Source organism: Solanum stenotomum, chromosome 1 (assembly GCF_019186545.1).
Source record: "Solanum stenotomum isolate F172 chromosome 1, ASM1918654v1, whole genome shotgun sequence".
Classification (NCBI taxonomy): domain Eukaryota; kingdom Viridiplantae; phylum Streptophyta; class Magnoliopsida; order Solanales; family Solanaceae; genus Solanum; species Solanum stenotomum.
Window position 1 is genome coordinate 38,413,059 of NC_064282.1, and position 19,564 is coordinate 38,432,622.

Genomic DNA, 19,564 nt, shown 5'->3' on the forward strand with positions numbered 1-19,564 from the left:
AACAATAGAGACTAAATCTACTACAACAAGGAGTGCTTTTTAATCGACTTTCACCAAAAACTCCGCACAGCTCTAGGGCGTCGCGCCTGGAAGGCTGGCGCGCCGCGCTGCCAGTGTGCCAGAATTGGGCCTCAGTCAAACTGGCCTGGCGCGTTGCGCCCTTGTTGCGCCAGTGTTGCTGGGGAGTCACACCAACTTTTTTTCTGGGCATCACTTCATCGTCTTCAACTCCTTTTCTCTCTTGCATCAATCACTTCTCTTAGTAACCCTGTAAAATAGCTAATCATGTATATTAATATGCAATCATCACAATTTCAAGTAAAACATGTTAGATTAGATTAGTAATTGTCCTTCAACTCATTTTAAAAGATGGGTTATTTGTAGTAATTGGGCATATAAATATGCCTAAGATCACCACCCCACACTTAAACATTTGTTAGTCCTCGAACAAAATCTATCTTATCAAATCACACTCTTAACCCTTGGATTCCTCACCTCGCTTTACAATCGGCCAAACACATTTAATCATGATCTTGTGGCACACACTATATGCAATAATTTCCACTCTTCCTCATAGTCTACCAATTAACAATTCACAACCTCGATGAATGACTCTTCACCAATAATTCTGGGCTAATGGAATATCATAGAGACATACCAAACAATATTAAGTACCAAACATGTTTCATGAATGTCCTCACCAATTTAAGTATAACAATTTTTTCACACCAACAACATTGCATTTCAATCATATGGCTATTTAAAAAAAATAAAATTCACTGTAACACTCACAAATGAAGTTTTCACATATCCTAACATGCCATAAGCTTGCCCTTGGTGTACTTTAATTTTCACAAAGTGTTACTCATAGAATCAAGAGGACTTTCCCCGACAGCGGCGCCAAAAACTTGTTGCATTGCATAATAGATCGAGTGGAACACTTTATTCTTTCGTTGTCTCAACACTGCATCCACTGCTACGTCGCTTGCATTACAAATGAGTTCAAATGGTAATTCCCAATCAGGAGCAATTAAGATGGGAGCCTCAATCAAGTTCCTCTTCAACATCTTAAAAGCTTTCAAGAACATCTCATCAAAGTCAAACTTCACCTCCTTCTCCAAAAGACTACACATAGGTCTTGCAATCTTGGAAAAATCCTTGATGAATCGCCGGTAGAAACCTGCATGACCAAGAAATCTATGCACCCCTTTTACAGAAATAGGAGGGGGCAATTTCTCAATAACTTCTACCTTTGCTTTATCAACCTTTAAACCTGACTTCGACACCTTGTGACCCAATATTATCCCCTCTCTAACAAAAAAATGACACTTTTCCCAATTTAGAACTAAGTTAGTGTCCTCACATCTAGCAAGTACTTTATCAAGATTCCAGAGACATACCTCAAAAGACTTCCCAAAGACGGAGAAATCATCCATGAACACCTCTACAAAGTCTTCCACCATATCATGAAAAATGGCCATCAGACACCTTTCAAAAGTCACCGGTGCATTGCAAAGTTCGAATGACATGCGTTTGAAAACATATGTACCATAAGGACAAGTGAACGTGGTCTTTTCCTGATCCTCAGGGGACAATTAAGATCTGGTTGTATCTGGAATACCCATCTAATAAACAATAGTACTCCTATCTTGCTAGTCGGTCAAGCATCTGGTCAATGAAGGGAACCGGGTAGTGATCTTTCCAGGTGGCATCATTAAGTTTCCAGTAATCCATACAAATTCTCCAACCGGTCACTATTCTAGTAGGAATCAACTCATTTTTTTCGTTCCTTACCACTGTCATACCTCCCTTCTTGGGAACACACTACACCAGACTTACCCACTTACTATGAGAAATCGGGTACACAATTCCCGCATCTAGCCACTTTATTACCTTTTTTCTCACCACTTCTTTCATCACATGATTTAGCCTACATTGATGTTGTGGACTTGGTTTGTGATCCTCTTCCATGTATATTCTGTGCATACATAACGCCGAACTAATCCCATGAATATCATCCATCTGTCATCCAATCGCTTTCTTTCTCCGCTTTAGGATCCTCAATGCCGCATCAGTATTTCAGACAACTCTGCAGAAAGTATAACAGGCAAAGTTTTATTAGTACCCAAAAATGCATACCTTAGATGAGCAAGCATCGTTTTTAACTCCAGCTTGGGAGCTTCTTCTATTAAAGGCTTTGGTGGAGGTCCTAACTCACGATCTAATGACTCGACTCTATGCTTGTGAGTCTTCACAAGTGCCATATTCAAACATGTTTCTATCTCTTGGGCCTTAGTATCTCCATCCACCTCATGACTCATTAACACTCTTTCTAAGAGATCTTCTGGCACAACTGATTGTGACTCTACTAGGTAGTCTACAACCGTAATAGCAGCCAATTTTTCATAGCTAGAAGGCAATTTTAAAACGCGATAAATATCAAACACTTCAACCTTATCATGTGCCCTCATGGTTAATTGTCCGGCTGCTACATCAATCAATGCCCTCTCCGTGGCCAAGAATGGACGTCCCAAGATGAATGGAACTTCAGAATCAGGTTCAAAGTCTAAGACCACAAAATCTACCAAGAAAATCAGGGAACCTACTTGTACGAAGACATCTTCTACTACCCCTTCTGGCCTAGCAATGGACCTATCAGCGAGTTAGAGAATAACAGTGGTTCTTTTAGGACTACCCAACCTAAGCTTTTAATACAATGATAAGGGCATACGATTTATACTCGCCCCCAAATCACACAACCCGCAGGCATGAACACTTTGCCCAATTGTAATCTGCACAGTAAAACTACCCGGATCTTTCAACTTTTTGGGTAGTCTATTTTGGATTCTAGAGCTGCACTTCTCAGTAATTGCCACAATTTCGTACTCCGAGAGCCTCCTCTTGTTAGCCACTATTTCCTTTACATACTTTGCATACTTCGAGATACCCTGCAACATGTCAACCAAAGGTAGGTTAATGTGAATTTGTTTAAGGAGAGATAGAAACTTACCAAAACATTCATCCTCATTCTTCTTTCTGAGCCTTTGTGGGAACGGAGGTGGTAGTTTCTTTTGAGGAACGGGTACCTCAACATTGGAGCTCTTTACTACTTCTTCCACTTTCTTTTCTTTAGTACCTGCCTCAATATTTCTTTTCTTTGGAGCTAGTTCCTCTAGTTGTAACCCACTTCTAATACTCACCGCATTCAGTTGCTTGGGGTTGGGTTCAGTATCACCGGGCAACCCACCATGGGGACGCAAGTTCATAGAATTGGCTACTTGTGTAATTTGTTTCTCTAAACTCATTTGGGACATCTGGATGTTTCTGATGTTCTCATCCTACTTATCTATCCTAGCATTTATTTTCTTCCCTATTTTAGTCATGAGCTTTTGGAGTAGCTTCTTATTGGTCATCCCCCATTTTGGTGAACTAGGATTTGTGCTTTGGTTAGGATTTTGGTATTGTTTCCCACCCCCTTGAGAACGGTATTGGTTAGCCCCTTGCGCCTGATTTTGGTTTTGGTTCCCACCCCATGAGAAGTTAGGATGGTTCCTCCAACTAGGGTTGTAAGTGTTACCATAGTTTTGCTGACCTCCACCCCTTTGCGCATTACCCAAATAGTTTATAGAATTCGGGTTTGCCTCACATTGCTCGGTTTCATGAGCTCCACTACCTCATACCACACACCAATTGGATGCCTGTTGTACCATATTAACCGGTGCTTAATTTAATGACATATGTTTGAAATGCATGGCTATATTATGTTGCATTGCATCCAATTTGGCATTTTTGGCGATGGCTTGATCTACATCTAAAATTCCTGCGGCCCTTTGGGTTGTGGTTCTAGGCATTTCCCCCTCATACCCTGGGTTCCCTTCGAAGAGTCTATCGAGTAAGTCGAACAACTTCTCACTGGTTTTTGCTAGGGCTTGTCCACCCGCTGCACTATTAAGAAGCACACGTGCATTATAATCTAAGCCCTCATAGAAAGTGTGAGCAAGTACCTCATTGGTTTGCATGTAGTGCGGGTAGGCATTCAACATTTATTTAAAACGAGCCCATGCTTGGTACATGTCCTCTCCTGGGTTTTGCTTAAAGCTTAATATTTCACTCCTCAACTGTGTGATTTTCTTGGATGGAAAGAATTGACTCAAGAACTTCTTTCCTAGATAATCCCAGGTGGTGATGGAGTTTGGTGGCTCAGAATCTAACCAACGCCTTGTGGCTCTTAACAAAGAGTATGGGAACAACGTCATCCTCACATAGTTCGATGAGACTCCAGTTGGGATGTATGTATCACTAATCTCTATAAAGTTCCTAAGGTGGATTGGGGGATCCTCGTGGGGGAGACCAGTGAATTGCCCATTAGAATGGAGGAGTTGTACGATCCCCTGTGTTAGTTCAAATGTACCCCTAGTGGAGGTTTCCTAATGCTAGACGCCACATTGGCTGTGAGTGGGACTGCCACATCACGGACGGGTCTTGCTGGTACGATAGGGGGCACCCCTTGGTTATTCAAGTTCTCTTGGTTGTTAACGTTATCTTGGTTATTCTCCTCATTGTCACCGCGAAGACCTAACCCTAATATTTCTTGATGCTCTCGATTCATTTTTCTGCGTTGGCGTAAAGCTTTTTCGGGTTCGCTATTTGGTTCAACAAGTTCCCTTTCCGAGTCAGACTTGAAAGTAAAGTGCCTGCAATCAAAATCTAAGATCAACTAATTAACACCTAAATATTCTAATTGTAGACTTAAGAAGATCGAATATAAATCAATTTCTAAATCCCCGGTAGCGGCGCCAAAAAACTTCTCACAACATTGGGCGTCGCGCAGTTATCGCTCCTGGCAGGCTGGCGCGTTGCGCTGCTAGTGTGCCAGAATTGGGCCTCAGTCAAACTTGCTAGGCGCGTCGCTCATTTGTTGCACCAGTGTTGTTGCAGCGGCGTGCCAACTCTTTTTTTGGGCATCACTTCGTCGTCTTCAAATCCTTTGCTCTCTTGCATCAATCACTTCTCTTAGTAACCCTGCAAAATATATAATCATGTATATTAGTATGCAATCATTGCAATTTCAAGTAAAACATGTTAGATTAGATTAGTAATTGTTCTTAAACTCACGTTAAAAGATGGGTTATTTGTAGTAATTAGGCATATAAATATTCCCAAGATCATAGCTAATTCACTAAACGTGCGTCCTCAAGGAGGTTTGTCCGGTGACACTGCACGTAATCCTAAGCAACTGAATGTGGTGAGTACTAGAAGTGGGTTACAACTAGAGGGACTAGCTCCAAAGAAGAGAGATACTGAGATAGTTAATAAAGAAAAGAAACAAGAAGAGTTGGTATAGAACTCCAATGCTGAGAAGACTGTTCCTCAAATGAAACCACCCCCTATGTTTCCACAAAACTTCAGAAAGTAGAATGAAGATGAATGCTTCGATAAGTTTCTCTCTCTCCTTAAACTGGTTCACATTAACATGCCTTTGGTTGACATTTTGCAGGGAGTTCCAAAGTATGCTAAGTATGTGAAGGAGAAAGTGGAAAACAAGAGGAGGCTCATGGAGTATGAAATGGTAGCACTTACTAAGGAGTGCAACTCTAGAATTCAGAATAACTACCCAGGAAGTTAAAGGATCTGGGTAGTTTCATAGTGCAAATTACAATTGGGCAAAGTGTTCATTCCCGGGGGTTCTGTGATTTGGGTGCAATCATTAATCTCATGCCTGCATCATTATATAAGAAACTTGGGTTGGGCAGTCCAAAACCAACCACTGTCATTCTCCAACTTGCGGATAGATCCATCGTTTGTCCAGAAGGGGTAGTAGAGGATGTGCTAGTACAAGTGGGTTCGTTGATCTTTCCTGTGGACTTTGTGGCCTTAAATTTTGAGCCTGATCTTGAAGTTCCATTGATTTTAGGGAGCCTGACAGAGTTGCAGCTTTGGATCGGGGTTGCCCGATTACTGTTGATGAGATGTGAACTTGGAGGAGTGCTACCCACTTACGGATAGTGCAGCCTATATGTGCAGGATATGTCCGGCGTTTCAGTAGCCCTTGATGATGATAAGGCCACCGCAGATGAGGGGATGGACGAGGAGGAGGATGATGATGATAATGCCAACACTTTGATGGTATTTGATGGAGCCAGTGATGTGGTGGATTGTCGTGATGATGACGACGAGGCATAGAGGCACGATGGAGTATCTCTAACTCTTTACTTTGTTTTATTTGTGTGCACTGAGTAAAGTGCTATTGTTAAGTGTGGGGTGGGAGATGACTCTCTGTTGTATATAGTTTACAGTTTTATGGAGTCTTATTTTTTTATGTTATTTTTATTTTGGGTTCTCAACTTTTGTTTTCGGTAGTTTTCACGAGGATAGTCCCATTGAACTGACTAGGTCTAGTTTTTTAGTTTTTGTTAAGTCTTAAAGTCATCATAGGAGTGACAGTTCCCGATGATGGATGGATGACGACCGTCTTAAGGGAAAATTAGTCACAAAGAGGAGTAGAATGGGGAAACTAACCTATTGGTATTTTGAAACCATGTTCTAGAAAGTTAGCCAGATGTCATGGGTAGATACAATTGTATATGCAACATTGAAATGGTAACCTTGAAACAATAATATGCTCGTTGTTTTGACTCTGAATGAATCTAAGTGGGCTTAATTGAGTAGAAACACCGTAATGCAATTTGTATGAGCATGCTAGAAATGACGTTGTCCTTATGTGTGTCGTTATGCCATGTGTGGTGAGTGATTGCATGGTTCTTGCTTTGAATGATATCTAGAGCTTGCCCCACATGTGTTAAATGAGTAGCTTGTATGACTTAAGGAAAGTGATTGAGACATTTCTTTGAAAAATCCAATTTTTGACTCTATTATATGCCTACCAATGAAAGTATCCCTAGTAAAGACCCATTGAGCCCTTAGCTTTGTTTTTTTGTTAACCCGCATGATTAAGCCGAAACCTTGTCTATTGAAACCAAAGTATTTGATCCCAATGTAATCCTTAATGCACTATGTTGAGAACAAAGGTTGAAAACATTGGTAAAAGTGGGAAAAGGGTGAAAAGGTTGTGATGTGTGAAAAATAGAAGAGTAAAAACTCGGTTTTGGCCCTGGTCCCTAGTGGATAATGTGCACCTCAACTAAGTTGAGGGTGGCTATTTCAAAAGTATGCTTAAATATTGTCCCTGGTCCTACTAATGATATTGTGCACCTCACTTAAGTCTCAAAGCTTTGAGTTTAGGGTGGCTAGTGCAAAGGCACAGTTAAAAAAATAAGAAAAATATAAGAATAATAAGGAGAATATGGGGAAGAGCTTGAAATATAAGAGAGAAAATATTCATGAAGTTTGTACTCAGAGGAAAAGAAAAGCTATTGAAGATGTGTAACCGGTAAAGCAATACCATGTGCATTAGGGAGGTGTAGTCACTAAATATATCCAAAACATTCCATTCCTTACCCTAAGCCGGTATTACATCCAAATAGAAGTCCTCTTGATTCCTTGAAAAATATGTGGTGAAAGTGAAAATACACTATGGGCAAGTGATTAACGTTTCAAGGACACTTCATCCAATTCTAAGTGTCAACGATCGCTAGCAGTATAAAACCAAACTAAATGAGTTGGGGTCGAATCCCACAGGGAGTGGTGCGTGTTTAAGATTCAATTGGGAAGTATGAACATATTCAAATCAGTCATAGGAATAAAAATTATCGAATAAAGACATCATTCAAATTAAGGGGTGATACGAATGTCAAATGGGGATTTTAGATTTGATTAACAACTACAAACAATCACAATCAATGAAAATTAACAATAATGAGACGGGTTCTTGGGATGTGATCGATTATAGGAAATTATAGACGTATGGGTAATTGCAACTATTAGTAAATATCTAGATATTAGTGAGTAAGCTAGCTATAGGCGAGGTAAACTTACTCTCGAACAATTTACCCCGAATCAAGTGATTTCTCTCGAACATCAACAAGCATGAAAAATAAGAGCAGCCCACACCTTAGTCCATTCACTCTCTCGAGCTGAATCTGTGGGATTGAGTTTAGGATTCACTCTCTCAAGCTGAACCCCGGTCAACCCAATACCCACTGACTATCAACCAATAATTTTGGTTCTAAAACCTACCTCTCGAGCAAGCCAAGAACACAAACCTGGAACTGCATTTGCAACTACAATTCCTAAATTGAACCAGAATTACCGATTAAACTTACTTCTAAATAGCATTTAAACTAACAATTAACAATACCCATAAATTAAATCAGCCCATAATCATATGATCACACCCCAAGAATTGGGGTTTTAGCTAGACATTATAAAAAGGTAAAAACAGTTACCAAATTGATTATCCATCAACTGGGTAAGTGTAGATTCATCCTTACAATGCTCCAATTCGAATAATCTCAAAGACCCACTTCCAATTTCTCAAAAGTAAATTTCTTCAATCCCTCAAAGCTAAAGAAAAACTAAAGAAAAACTATCTCTAGGTGCTCAAAACTCAATAATAGATTGTTCTAAAGAGTATTTGATACTAAACTAAATGTTCAAGAACGTATTTATAGTCGCCAAAAATGTGCTGCAAAGAGTCACTCGGTGAAGTAAGTCGAGCTCGACGAACCACTCGACGAGCCGCCTTTTGGTCTATTCCATCATCCTTTTGCCTTGGTACTCATCATCCTCCAGGTCTGTAACTTTGGGCGATATAGCACTGCATCGCGAAACTACTCGGCTATCCGCTGACTGCTCCTTTTCATCGCCAACTTGGTTCTTTCCTTCTGGGCTTGGCACACTGGGACTTTAGCCGGTCAAATTGCCAATCGGCGATTCACCAAGTGAACTTGGCGATCACCAGACTGCCTTTCTTCATCCTTTCAGCCTGTTTTGTTCCTTTTTGCTTATTAGTGTCTTTGCTTTGTTCCTCAATCCATATACCTGAACATCAAGGGTTTAACATCAACTATTGCACAAATTAAGCATTTGAGGACACTAATTCTACATAAACAAAGCCCTAAATGAGTCCAAATCTCGGATTCATCAACACCCCCAACTTAAACTTTTGTTTGTCCTCAAGTAAAACTCAAGTTCAGCAGTTCGAAAAGGATGTCTCAAACAGTACTACAGAAGACTCAATCATGAATGCACACAACAAGCCTCAACTTACTCATGCAAGAATCAATTTTGCACTAAAAGGTTCAAATTGTGACTCACCATTATAAAAAATTCTCAAGTTCACAATACTGCTTCAAATGCACGTTCAGGCTCAACAAAGGTACTCAAATGCCCTCACAACAAAGATGATTCCATATTCACACACAATTCTTCAACAATTTATAGCTCCAGAATCATATACAAGTCTCACACTCACAAAGATGAACACATGCATGACTTCACCCATAGGTTTGCCCTTATTTTCCAATCAACATTCGTTTCAGCTCACTCAAGATCAAAAAGGTATTTTCAAGGCTTGTAACGGGGCTGAGTGTAAAGGTATGGTCATTTAGGCTCAGGGGCAGTTATCCTCATGAAATGTGGTATGAACATCACTTTCCTTCCTTTTCTTCAGCATTTTCACTCATGCTCAAAAGTCACCCCATTATTCACTTCCACGGAATACCAGACACCCCATTTCTTTTGCAACTTTCACAACTTTATTTCACAATTTTTTTTCTCTCTTTCTTTTTGCTTCTTTATTTTCTTTTTCTTTTTTTTATATGGAGGGGTTCCATCTTTTTCAAGTTCATGGATCAAGGGGAACTTTTTCACACTTATTGATTTACCTCATCTTTCACCACACTCCCAACTTAGGCTTTTGGCCTAAGTTGGCTATTCAAACAAACCACACTTCATGAGGATTATGGGTGAATAAATAAAGAGGCGTCACAATTGCATCAAGTTTATCCAAGAAAAGGATAAGGCTTAAAGGGGTTCAAATAAGGTTCACACATCTCACAAGGTTGGCCACAAAAGAGGTATATTGTAAAATTGTTTCACTTTTTAAAATTGTTGCCTAAGATCATTTCAAGAGCTTGCATCACTTAGTCAACCAGAACAATGGGACAAATTCTAGGTGTTATCACCCTAGGTTCACGGTAAGCTCATCTCATAAGGCATTGACACCAATATCAAACAAGACTCCACGCTTTCACTAGTGTGCAGTGTTCATCATAAGAGACTCATTCGATAATCGGTTAGTTACAACAAGATGCAAAAAGTTCACACATTGCATATGCAACTTCATTTGGCCTTATCGTAGCTGCGAATTCATTTTGGTTCGATTAAGAGCACTATTCAAGTCATCAATATTGATCATGACCGATACTCAAATTTGCACAAGAACAACCACAATCACACACAAGAGGTGGCTAATTTTTTTTAGAAGGGTCAAAAACCATTTACATTTATCATAAGGTAGCACAAGCTCAAACATCCACAAAAAAATATCAACACGCAATTCAAAGCATAAAAACCCAATTGTATATACAAAAGATAGTCACAAGAGGAAGATATGGAAATACCTCACCCCACCACAAATAAAAATGCAGTTGTCCTCAATTGCAACAAAATAATAGAAGGTCAATAAAAACGACAGAGAGGGAGGTAAAGAAGGGTCTTGTCTACACAGTCGCTCTGCATGTCAAGGCATCAATGCCTGGTGCAACACCAGCAACACTAACTCCACTAGAGCCTGCCATGGACGTCTCTGTCAGTGATGTCTCAATGACCGACTGTCTAATCGTCCCCTCTAGGTCTGGAAGGTCTCCATAGATGGTCTCCTCTCGCACCTCTAGCTGCTTCTTATCTATCTCTGCCTCCGACTCATCAGCTGCCACATCATCCATCGGTACATCTCCGATGGTGGCTGGAGGAATCTCAGAACTAGGTGGAGGATCCATATCATCAGTTTCCTCCAAAAGTGAAGTGAAGTCTGTGGACTTCAAATAGTCCACATCCTTTCTCAAATTAGCAACCTCGTCTTTCAAAGCTGTCACCTCTGAAGTAGCCCCCTGTCGACTCTCACAAGTCTCTACTCTCGCCGTGAGATTGTCAATAGATGCCCGGAGGGGTGCAAATGCAGCTAGGATGGACCTCTCAATCATCCAAGGTACCTCAGCCTCCAACTGGGTAGCCCATACATCAACAGAATGGGTAAGTGCCCCATCTTCAGAATCATGGCCTGAGTAATCCTGGTGGGCTGGGAACTAGTAGAAACACCAAGATCCTGGGAGGAAGTGGAAGCAGGTGTACCTGAAGGCCCAGAGACCAGAGTAGGCAAAAATGTCTTTGCAGGTATCGACTAAACGTTAACCTCCAGGGATGCATCCACCCAAGCTTCTCTCCTCATGTCTGCCTCCTCCCGAGTGTACTCAGCCTCTATAAGCTGGATTTCTGTAGAGGATTTTTGGGGTGACCTCGATGTCCCTCTTCTCGTCACGAGAAATTCCCACATGCTGGCATAACTCTGTTATCAAGATCGAGAAGGGAATGGATGTCTGGCGCTGCTTTGCCCTCATGGCCATCTCCTGATCAATAATAAGTCCTAAGTTGAGCCGCTTCTGTGCAATGATAGACCCTAGACTGTCATGACCCAGGGGTACCCTAGATGTAACACGCCGTACTTGACCTTGAAGGGGTCTCATACAAGCCCTTAGCATATCATAAACATAAGTAATAGAAATGATGCGAAATTAAAACTTTTTACAATCACAGTATTTTCATAAAATCAAAGAAGTTTAGACATTGTCTCATTCACCATCTAATACAATCGAGTATCAATAAGGGTCACAACCCTTTACACCATAGTCTCAAAAGAGAGAGTAAAGAAGGCACTAGAAATGAACAACTCTTGTCCTCGAACCATGAGTACTAACCAAAAGAGCGAAGAGAATCAATCCAAGCTTTGATCAAGAAGGAAACACACCTCAACAATCGGGCCCTACACTATAGAAAATGTAGAAGAAATATGGGTTTGTACAAAACTTGCACTATGTATGATAGCCATGCAAGAAATCTTTGAAATATGCTATAAAGGACATTTTGGTTGAAAACCATGCATTTTACCAAGTTTATTAACCATCATGTAAATAAGTGTAAAAGCATAAGGTACAAGTATATTCAACATATTGATCATCTCAACATAAAAGAAAAAAACTGAAATGACCCAAAAGGTTCTTAAAAATGTGCTTCGGAAGTTATCAGAAACTTGTTTAGCTATATCAAAGAAAATCCGTTTCGTTTTTCGAAAATCCGACTTCATATTCTTGTTTAGGGGGTCAAATTGAGTGGGAAATGGGTCTAACCCAAATTTTAGAGCAACCGTATCAAAATCCGAAATTTCCAAGTGAAGCCTTTTTCGAGGGTCTACTTTGGAGGGTCATATATCCTAGCACACAAATAATTGGGTGGCCCATAACATATCCATGGAAATCCCTTTGAGTTAGCTACCTAACGCACTTCGTTTCACCTCATTCGGAGTTCGGACGAAGAAGTTATGCCCATTTTCGTAAAATCTGTCTGGCAGGAAATGCAATTTCCAGTGAGCGTTTTTACTGTTCACCCGCCTCATTTTTTTTTCTAAGTGTTGGACCATTTTTCCAAAGGGCATATGTTATTTCCTATATACCATTAGTTCAATTCCCATCTCTAAAACATTTCCCAAAACACCTCTCCCATACTTAGACACATTTTCTCTCAAGTTCTCTCAAGAACCCTAATCCAAAACCTTCCTCAAGATTGAAGAGACTCTTGCTCCAAGTTCCAAGCTTCCATTGAAGACACTCTCAAGACCTTCATAAGAACTCAAGGTATGTGGTGTTGAACTCATGGGTCCTTCCACCCATAGTGCCTAGACTCTATTCTACTCACTAATTCATGGTTTAAGTTAAGATTCATAAATTAGTCTTGTTCTTTGTAATAATTTCCTGCACATTGAATTTTAAACATGAAAAGTGATTGTTTTGAGCATGTTGTGACTCTAGAACTTGAATCTAAATTTGGAATGGATGTGGAGATTTTCATGTGGTATTGTGGGTGTTAAAAGGTGTTGTTGTAGGTTGTTCACTGGTTTGGCTGCATAATTACTACCCTATTTTCCATGCTCTTTGATTCCATTACATGCCTTCAAGGTGTTTGACAAAATGTCCAACTATGGAGAATTGATGAATCGATGCTTTAAAGCTTGAGTTATGAGATGTATGGCAATCCAGAGATGTGTTGATGACAAACTAAGCTTGTGTATATGTTCATTCCATACGTGAGATTGCATTAGAGCCTAATGGGAATTTCCTATATAAAGTGTTGCATGACCATGCCCGGTCCGGGGGAAAAGAACCGGACAACCATGTGAGAGGTTTATATCTCACCACCTAGGATGCTTGGGGTGTGACCAACATCAACCATGTGAGAGGTTTATATCTCACCACCTAGGATGCTTGGGGTGTGACCAACATCAACCATGTGAGGGGTTTATACCTTGCCACCAGGGTGTCCGGGTGTGAACGGCATCCCCCATCCTAAGTTGGGGTTATAGATTGGTTGGATCATGCATACACATATGATATCTACTATTAGTATAGATTTACTTAAACATGTTTTGACTTCACTTTGATCATGCATCCTCATATTGTTATTCATAATGCCTATGAAACTATTTCTTGTATTTCGATTGTGTCCTTGTCTATTGTTGTGTTGCACCCCGCATACTTAGTACATTCCAAGTACTAACGCATATTTTGCCTACATGATGTCACCATGTAGGGACCGGAGCTACTCTTGATCCTTCTCTCCATTCACGTGGCTAGTACGGTGCTTATCCGAGTTTGTTGGTGAGTCCTCAATGATTCGAGGGCTATGTTATGTTTCCTACTCCTATGTTTTGAGACTTTAGCTTGCAATTGTATTTTGACTATGAGGGGAGCCGGTAGTATGTCATGGCCCCCGTCCTATCTATGTATGTAGAGGTGTGCGTTGGACAAGTATTTTGTAAATGAGCTTGACTCTTGTTCTATGATGTCATTTTGAAATGGTTTGCCCTTAGTCCCTATTTCCCGTTAATTAATGTTGATTGTACTTCCGCGACCGATGAAGTGTGATGACAAGTTTGAGAGGCTTGTTTGGGGTTCCTTCGGGTTCCTCATTCGCCATGTCACGTCTAGGCCCTAGGCTTGGGTCGTGACAATATCATCAAGAAGAAATGAAGCCACCTCAAATGGTTGTAACATTATTCCCCCTCGTACCAATAGATCTGTCACTCCCTTATTAACCAAATCAAAACTCCGGTAAAAATATTGGAGTAGAAAATTGTTTGGTAGCCCATGAGTTGGGCCTTTAATTAAGAGTTTCTTAAACCTCACCCATGTTTCATGGATGGGTTCCCCCTCCTATCGCTTGAAACATTGAATATCATCTCTAAGTTTCATCATCCTTGATGGAGGAAAGAACATTGCATTGAATGCTATAATCAGTTCCTCCCATGATGTGATGGAATTGCTTGGTAACTCGACCAACCACTTGCTAGCTTCCCCCGTCAATGATAGTGGGAACAACCGAAGCCGAATTGACTCTTGTGACATATTATTGAACGAAAATGGGCTGCATACCTTTGTGAAATTTCTTACATGCTCATGTGGGTCTTCGTGCTCTTGTCCTCCATATAGTCCCTTCATTTGGAGGATATGAAAAATTGTTCTAGTGACTTCAAATATTGCATTTCCCTCAGCTTGTGGTATGCAAATTACACCCATTTCAACTGTTTGAGTTGGGTTGTAAACACTATTGATATCATTGATACCGTCCCGATGATCTGCTTGACTATCATTCGTTTCTTCTTCACTCATTCTTGCCTCTATATAGTCCGTACACACTTACACCAAGCAGCCTAACCCAACTCAATTACAACCAACCAATTCAAAAGTATCAAATTTTCGATCAAAGAACTCTAAGAAATGCTACTCCCCGAAAGCGGCGCCATTTTGATTAACATATCAGGACACTTCATCCAATTCTAAGTGTCAACGATCATTAGTTAGTACAATAACCCAACTAAATGGGTTGGGGTCAATCCCACAGAGAGTAGTTTATCCTTCAAATTCAATGATGAAATATGACAACAATCTTGTCAATTGAACACTTGTTGCACCTCTTTGATTTTAGTTTCAAATATCAAATTTGATTATCACTCTGATTTCACACTTCATCACAAAATGATCAACTATTAAGGTAGAACTTGGGGAATTGACCAACCAATTATTGAATTTTAACTTAGTGGATGAACGTCGATGCTCACAATAGGATAATTTGTCATGGGTAGGTAGGACCATATGTAAGGTAATTTTCTCTCGAACAATTACCTTTTCTATGTCGAATTCTGTTGAACTTCAACACTAATTCGAAGTTGCCCAGCCGTTGTCCTCATCAAATCCACTCTCTCGTGCTAGATACAAATGATAGATCCCATGTTTCACTTTCTCAAGCTAAAATCATGGTAACCCACTACTAAGGATGCTAAGTTTTCTACTTTGGTTCTGCACATCACTCTAGAGCAAGCCCAAAACACTAAACCTAATGTGGTAGGAACCACTAAGGATGCTAAGTTTTCTACTTTACTTTTTAGATGATTCCTTAGTGTTTTTTTAGCATAGACTAGTGGATCCACTTAGTAGTGAGGTTCTATACCCTCGGCAAGGTATAGGACGGCCCTGGCAGCATGAGACAAACTGCTGTATAATCACAATAGCTCTTACGTGATGGTTGTTAGTTAGAGAAACTCCCATAGAAGTATTTGTATTCTTATATACACAGGTTAATTGTATTTTTACATAGATTTTCAGAGTTATATTTGTATCTTTGCATACACACAGAGTATTATTGTATTGCCAAATAGACAGAGTTGACATCCATGTTTAAAAAGCTTTTCTTTATAATGCACTTGTTTTATATTGCTTCATATTGAAATGAGTTCAGTTAAGTTTGAGTTGAGTTGAGTTGAGCTAGGTAAGTTCGTTAGTTCCTTTCAAGCTTATGTCTTGTTTTAGAATTCCCCTCGCATACTCGTACATTCAATGTACTAATGCCATTTGCCCTGCTTTTACTTATGATGCAGACACAGGTAACCATGATCAGTATCCAGCGCTTTGTTGATCCAGTTGAGCATGCAGAGTTTTATGGTGAGCCTCCTTGCTTTCCGGAGGATCCGTTTTATTGCTTTCGGTATTAGTTAGTTCATTAGAATGTCGTGGTTCTTCTCTCGATGTCCGTCTCAGTTGTTTTAGAGGCTTCATAGATAGTCAAATGTTTGTTCTGTAGTCTTTTCATTTTCATTATCTTATGTTCAGACTTGAGTTTGCCTTATTGGCTAGTTGAATATTTTATTATCACATTCTAAGTTTTATATGAGTTATCTTTGATAAGTTAAGTGCTCTACGGAGTAAGTAAGCCAGACCAAGGGTTTTCTTGGGGCCAATAATGGTTCTCGAGTGCTAGTCCCTCCCAGGGTGTAGACTCAGGGTGTGAGAAACTTGGTATCAAAGCACAAAATTCAAGAGTCCTAGGGAGTCTATGAAGCCATGTCTGTAGTGTCCTAGTTATTGGTGTGAAGTGCGCCACATCTATAATTACGAGGCTACAACACTTAGGAAATTTTGTCACTTCTTTCACACTCATTTCGTGCGTTAGAGTTTGATCTCTAAAAAGTTTCTTCTAACTCGTGCTTGTGCGTGTCTTTCAGATCATGCGTCCACAAAGAGCTGTCCGAGGTTGTGCTGCTAGGCGTAATGTTTAGGAGCAAGGGGTACCCAAGGGACCTAAAGTGCAACCCCAAGGAGAAGTTACCAATGGTGAGTTCGGTGAGGCTATCCGGATGTTGAGCCAAGTTGGGACCAACCAAGTTGGGCAACAAATATAAGCTAGACAGGAAGTAACTAATACTTCGAGGATCCGAGAATTCTTGAGGATGAATCCTCCAAGTTTCACTGGTTCAAGCACTACTGAGGGTCCAGAGCACTTTGTTGAGGAATTGAAGAAGGTATTTGAGGTTATGCACATTGCCGATGCTGAGCGAGTAGAACTAGCTGCATATCAACTAAATAATGTTGCTAGGACTTGGTTTGACCAGTGGAAGGAGGGTAGAGCGAATGGAGCACCACCTGCGAGTTGGGCTAGTTTTGAGGAGGCATTTTTGGGGCGTTTCTTTCCCTGAGAACTGAAAGAGGCTAAGGTACGAGAGTTCCTCACACTTAAGCAGGAGTCCTTGAGTGTTCATGAGTATAGTCTGAGGTTTACACACCTTTCCTGGTATGCTCCGGAGATGGTTGCTTACGTGAGGAGCCGAATGAGTTTATTTGTTGCTGTGCTGTCTCATTTGTCGAGTAAGAAAGGTAAGGTTACAATGCTAATAGGTGACATGAATATCACAAGATTGATAGTCTATGTGCAGCATGTTGAGGAAGAAAAGCTGAGGGATAGAGATGAGTTTAATAAAAAGATAGCTAAGATAGGGAATGAGTTCAGGCAACAGAAGAATAATGCCAACCGGTCATCCTTTGAAAAGAAACAGAAGGGACCTGCTCCATCTTCTGCTAGTGCACTTGCACCAAAGAATAAAAGTGAGTACAATAGTCAGAATTTCATAGCCAAACCTGCCTATTCTCAGGGTAGTATGGCACAAGGGGGTAGTAAGCCTCTTGCATGTGCTAAGTGTGGTAGGAACCACTCAGGGACATGTCGTGATGGCTCCAATGGTCGCTTCAAGTGTGGCCAGAACGGTAACCTCATGCGAGAGTGTCCAAAGAACAAGCAGGGTAGTGGTAATGGGGGCAATAAATCCCAGTCTTCTTCAGTCGCTCCACGAGACAAAGCTGCACCTAGTTGGGCTACTTCTTGTACTGGCGGAGGAGCAAACCGCCTATATGCTATTAGTAGTCTCTAAGAGAAAGAGGACTCGCCAGATATTGTCACTTATATGATCCAAGTCTTTAACTTTAATATTTATGCTTTGCTAGACCCAGGAGCGAGTTTATCCTTTGTAACTCTATATGTTGCGATGAATTTAATGTTCTTCCTAAGCAACTTAGTGAGCCCTTAAGTGTTTCTACACCTGTTGGTGAGTCTATTCTAGCAAAGAAAGTCTATCATGATTGTCCCATTTTCGTCAACCACAAGAGTACCATGGCTGATTTAGTTGAGTCAGACATGATAGATTTTGATGTCATTCTTGTTATAGATTGGCTTCATGTCTGTTATGCCTCAGTTGATTGTAGAACTTGAATTGTGAAGTTTTAGTTTCCAAATGATCCAGTCTCAGAGTGGAAAAGTAGTTCAGCAATGCCTAAGGGTTGTTTCATTTCGTACTTTAAGGCAAGGAAGTTAGTTTCTAAGAGGTGTGTCGATCACTTAGTCCGAGTTAATGACTCTAGTGTTGAGATACCTCCTATTCAGTCAGTTTCAGTAGTAAAAGAGTTTCCATAAGTGTTTCCAGATGATCTTCCTGGTGTCCCTCCTGAGAGAGAAATAGACTTCGGTATAGACATTCTTCTAGATACTCGTCCTATATCTATTCCGACATATAGAATGGCACTAGCAGAGTTGAAAGAGCTTAAAGAGCAGTAGAAAGTTCTCCTTGATAAGGGTTTCATTCTACCCAGTGACTCACTTTGGGGCACTCCGGTCTTATTTGTGAGAAAGAAAGATGGTTAACTTAGGATGTGTATAGATTACCGTCAGTTGAAAAAGGTTACCATCAAGAACAAATATCCTCTCCCAAGGATTGATGATCTTTTTGATCAGCTTCAGGGTGCTACTTGTTTCTCTAAGATAGACCTCAAATCAAGCTACCATCAGTTAAGATTAAGGGAATGTGATATTCCGAAGACAACTTTCAGAACCCGTTATGGTCATTATGAGTTTCTGGTCATGCCCTTTGGTTTGACCAATGCGCCTGCAGCATTCATGGACCTTATGAATAGTCAAATCTTATTCAGATATGTTTGTTATCGTCTTTATTGATGACATACTAATCTATTTGAGGAATGAAGAAGATCATGCTAGCCATCTCAGAATAGTTCTCCAGACTCTAAAAGATAGAGAGTTGTATGCCAAGTTCTCTAAATGTGAGTTTTGGCTTGAGTCTGTGGCATTCTTAGGACACATTGTGTCTGGAGAGGGAATTAAAGTTGATACTCAGAAAATAGAGGCAGTGCAGAAATGGCCTAGACCCACATCTCCAACTGATATTAGGAGTTTCTTGGGTTTGGCTGGCTATTATAGAAGGTTCGTAGAGGGGTTCTCATCTATTTCATCCACTTTCACCAAGTTAACTCAGAAAACAGTAAAGTTTCAATGGTATGAAGCTTGTGAGAAAATCTTTCAGAAATTCAAAAAGAGGTTGATTACTACCCAATTTTGACCTTAGCAAAAGGTACTTAAGGTTTTGTGGTGTATTGTGATGCATCTAGAGTTGATTTGACTTGTGTGGTAATGCATAATGACAAAGTTATAGCTTATGCCTTAAGACAGTTGAAGGTTCATGAGAGGAGCTACCCAACTCATGATCTAGAGTTTGCGG

The 19,564-nt window shown here is 40.4% G+C and overlaps 1 protein-coding gene and 1 non-coding gene across 2 annotated transcripts; one reads left to right on the forward strand and one right to left on the reverse strand.

The window, feature by feature from the left end:
• Positions 1 to 2,060: 2,060 nt before the first annotated feature.
• Positions 2,061 to 3,305, reverse strand: LOC125848534 (uncharacterized). The gene is made up of 2 exons (XM_049528447.1): positions 2,761 to 3,305; positions 2,061 to 2,652 (listed from the first exon to the last, which is right to left on the reverse strand). The coding sequence occupies exons 1-2, from the start codon at positions 3,303 to 3,305 to the stop codon at positions 2,061 to 2,063; spliced, it is 1,137 nt and encodes a 378-aa protein (XP_049384404.1).
• Positions 3,306 to 14,313: 11,008 nt separating this feature from the next.
• LOC125854005 (small nucleolar RNA R71) lies at positions 14,314 to 14,420 on the forward strand. Its single transcript, XR_007445304.1, has one exon. It is a non-coding gene; the product is annotated as a small nucleolar RNA R71 (small nucleolar RNA).
• The last annotated feature ends 5,144 nt before the right edge of the window (positions 14,421 to 19,564 follow it).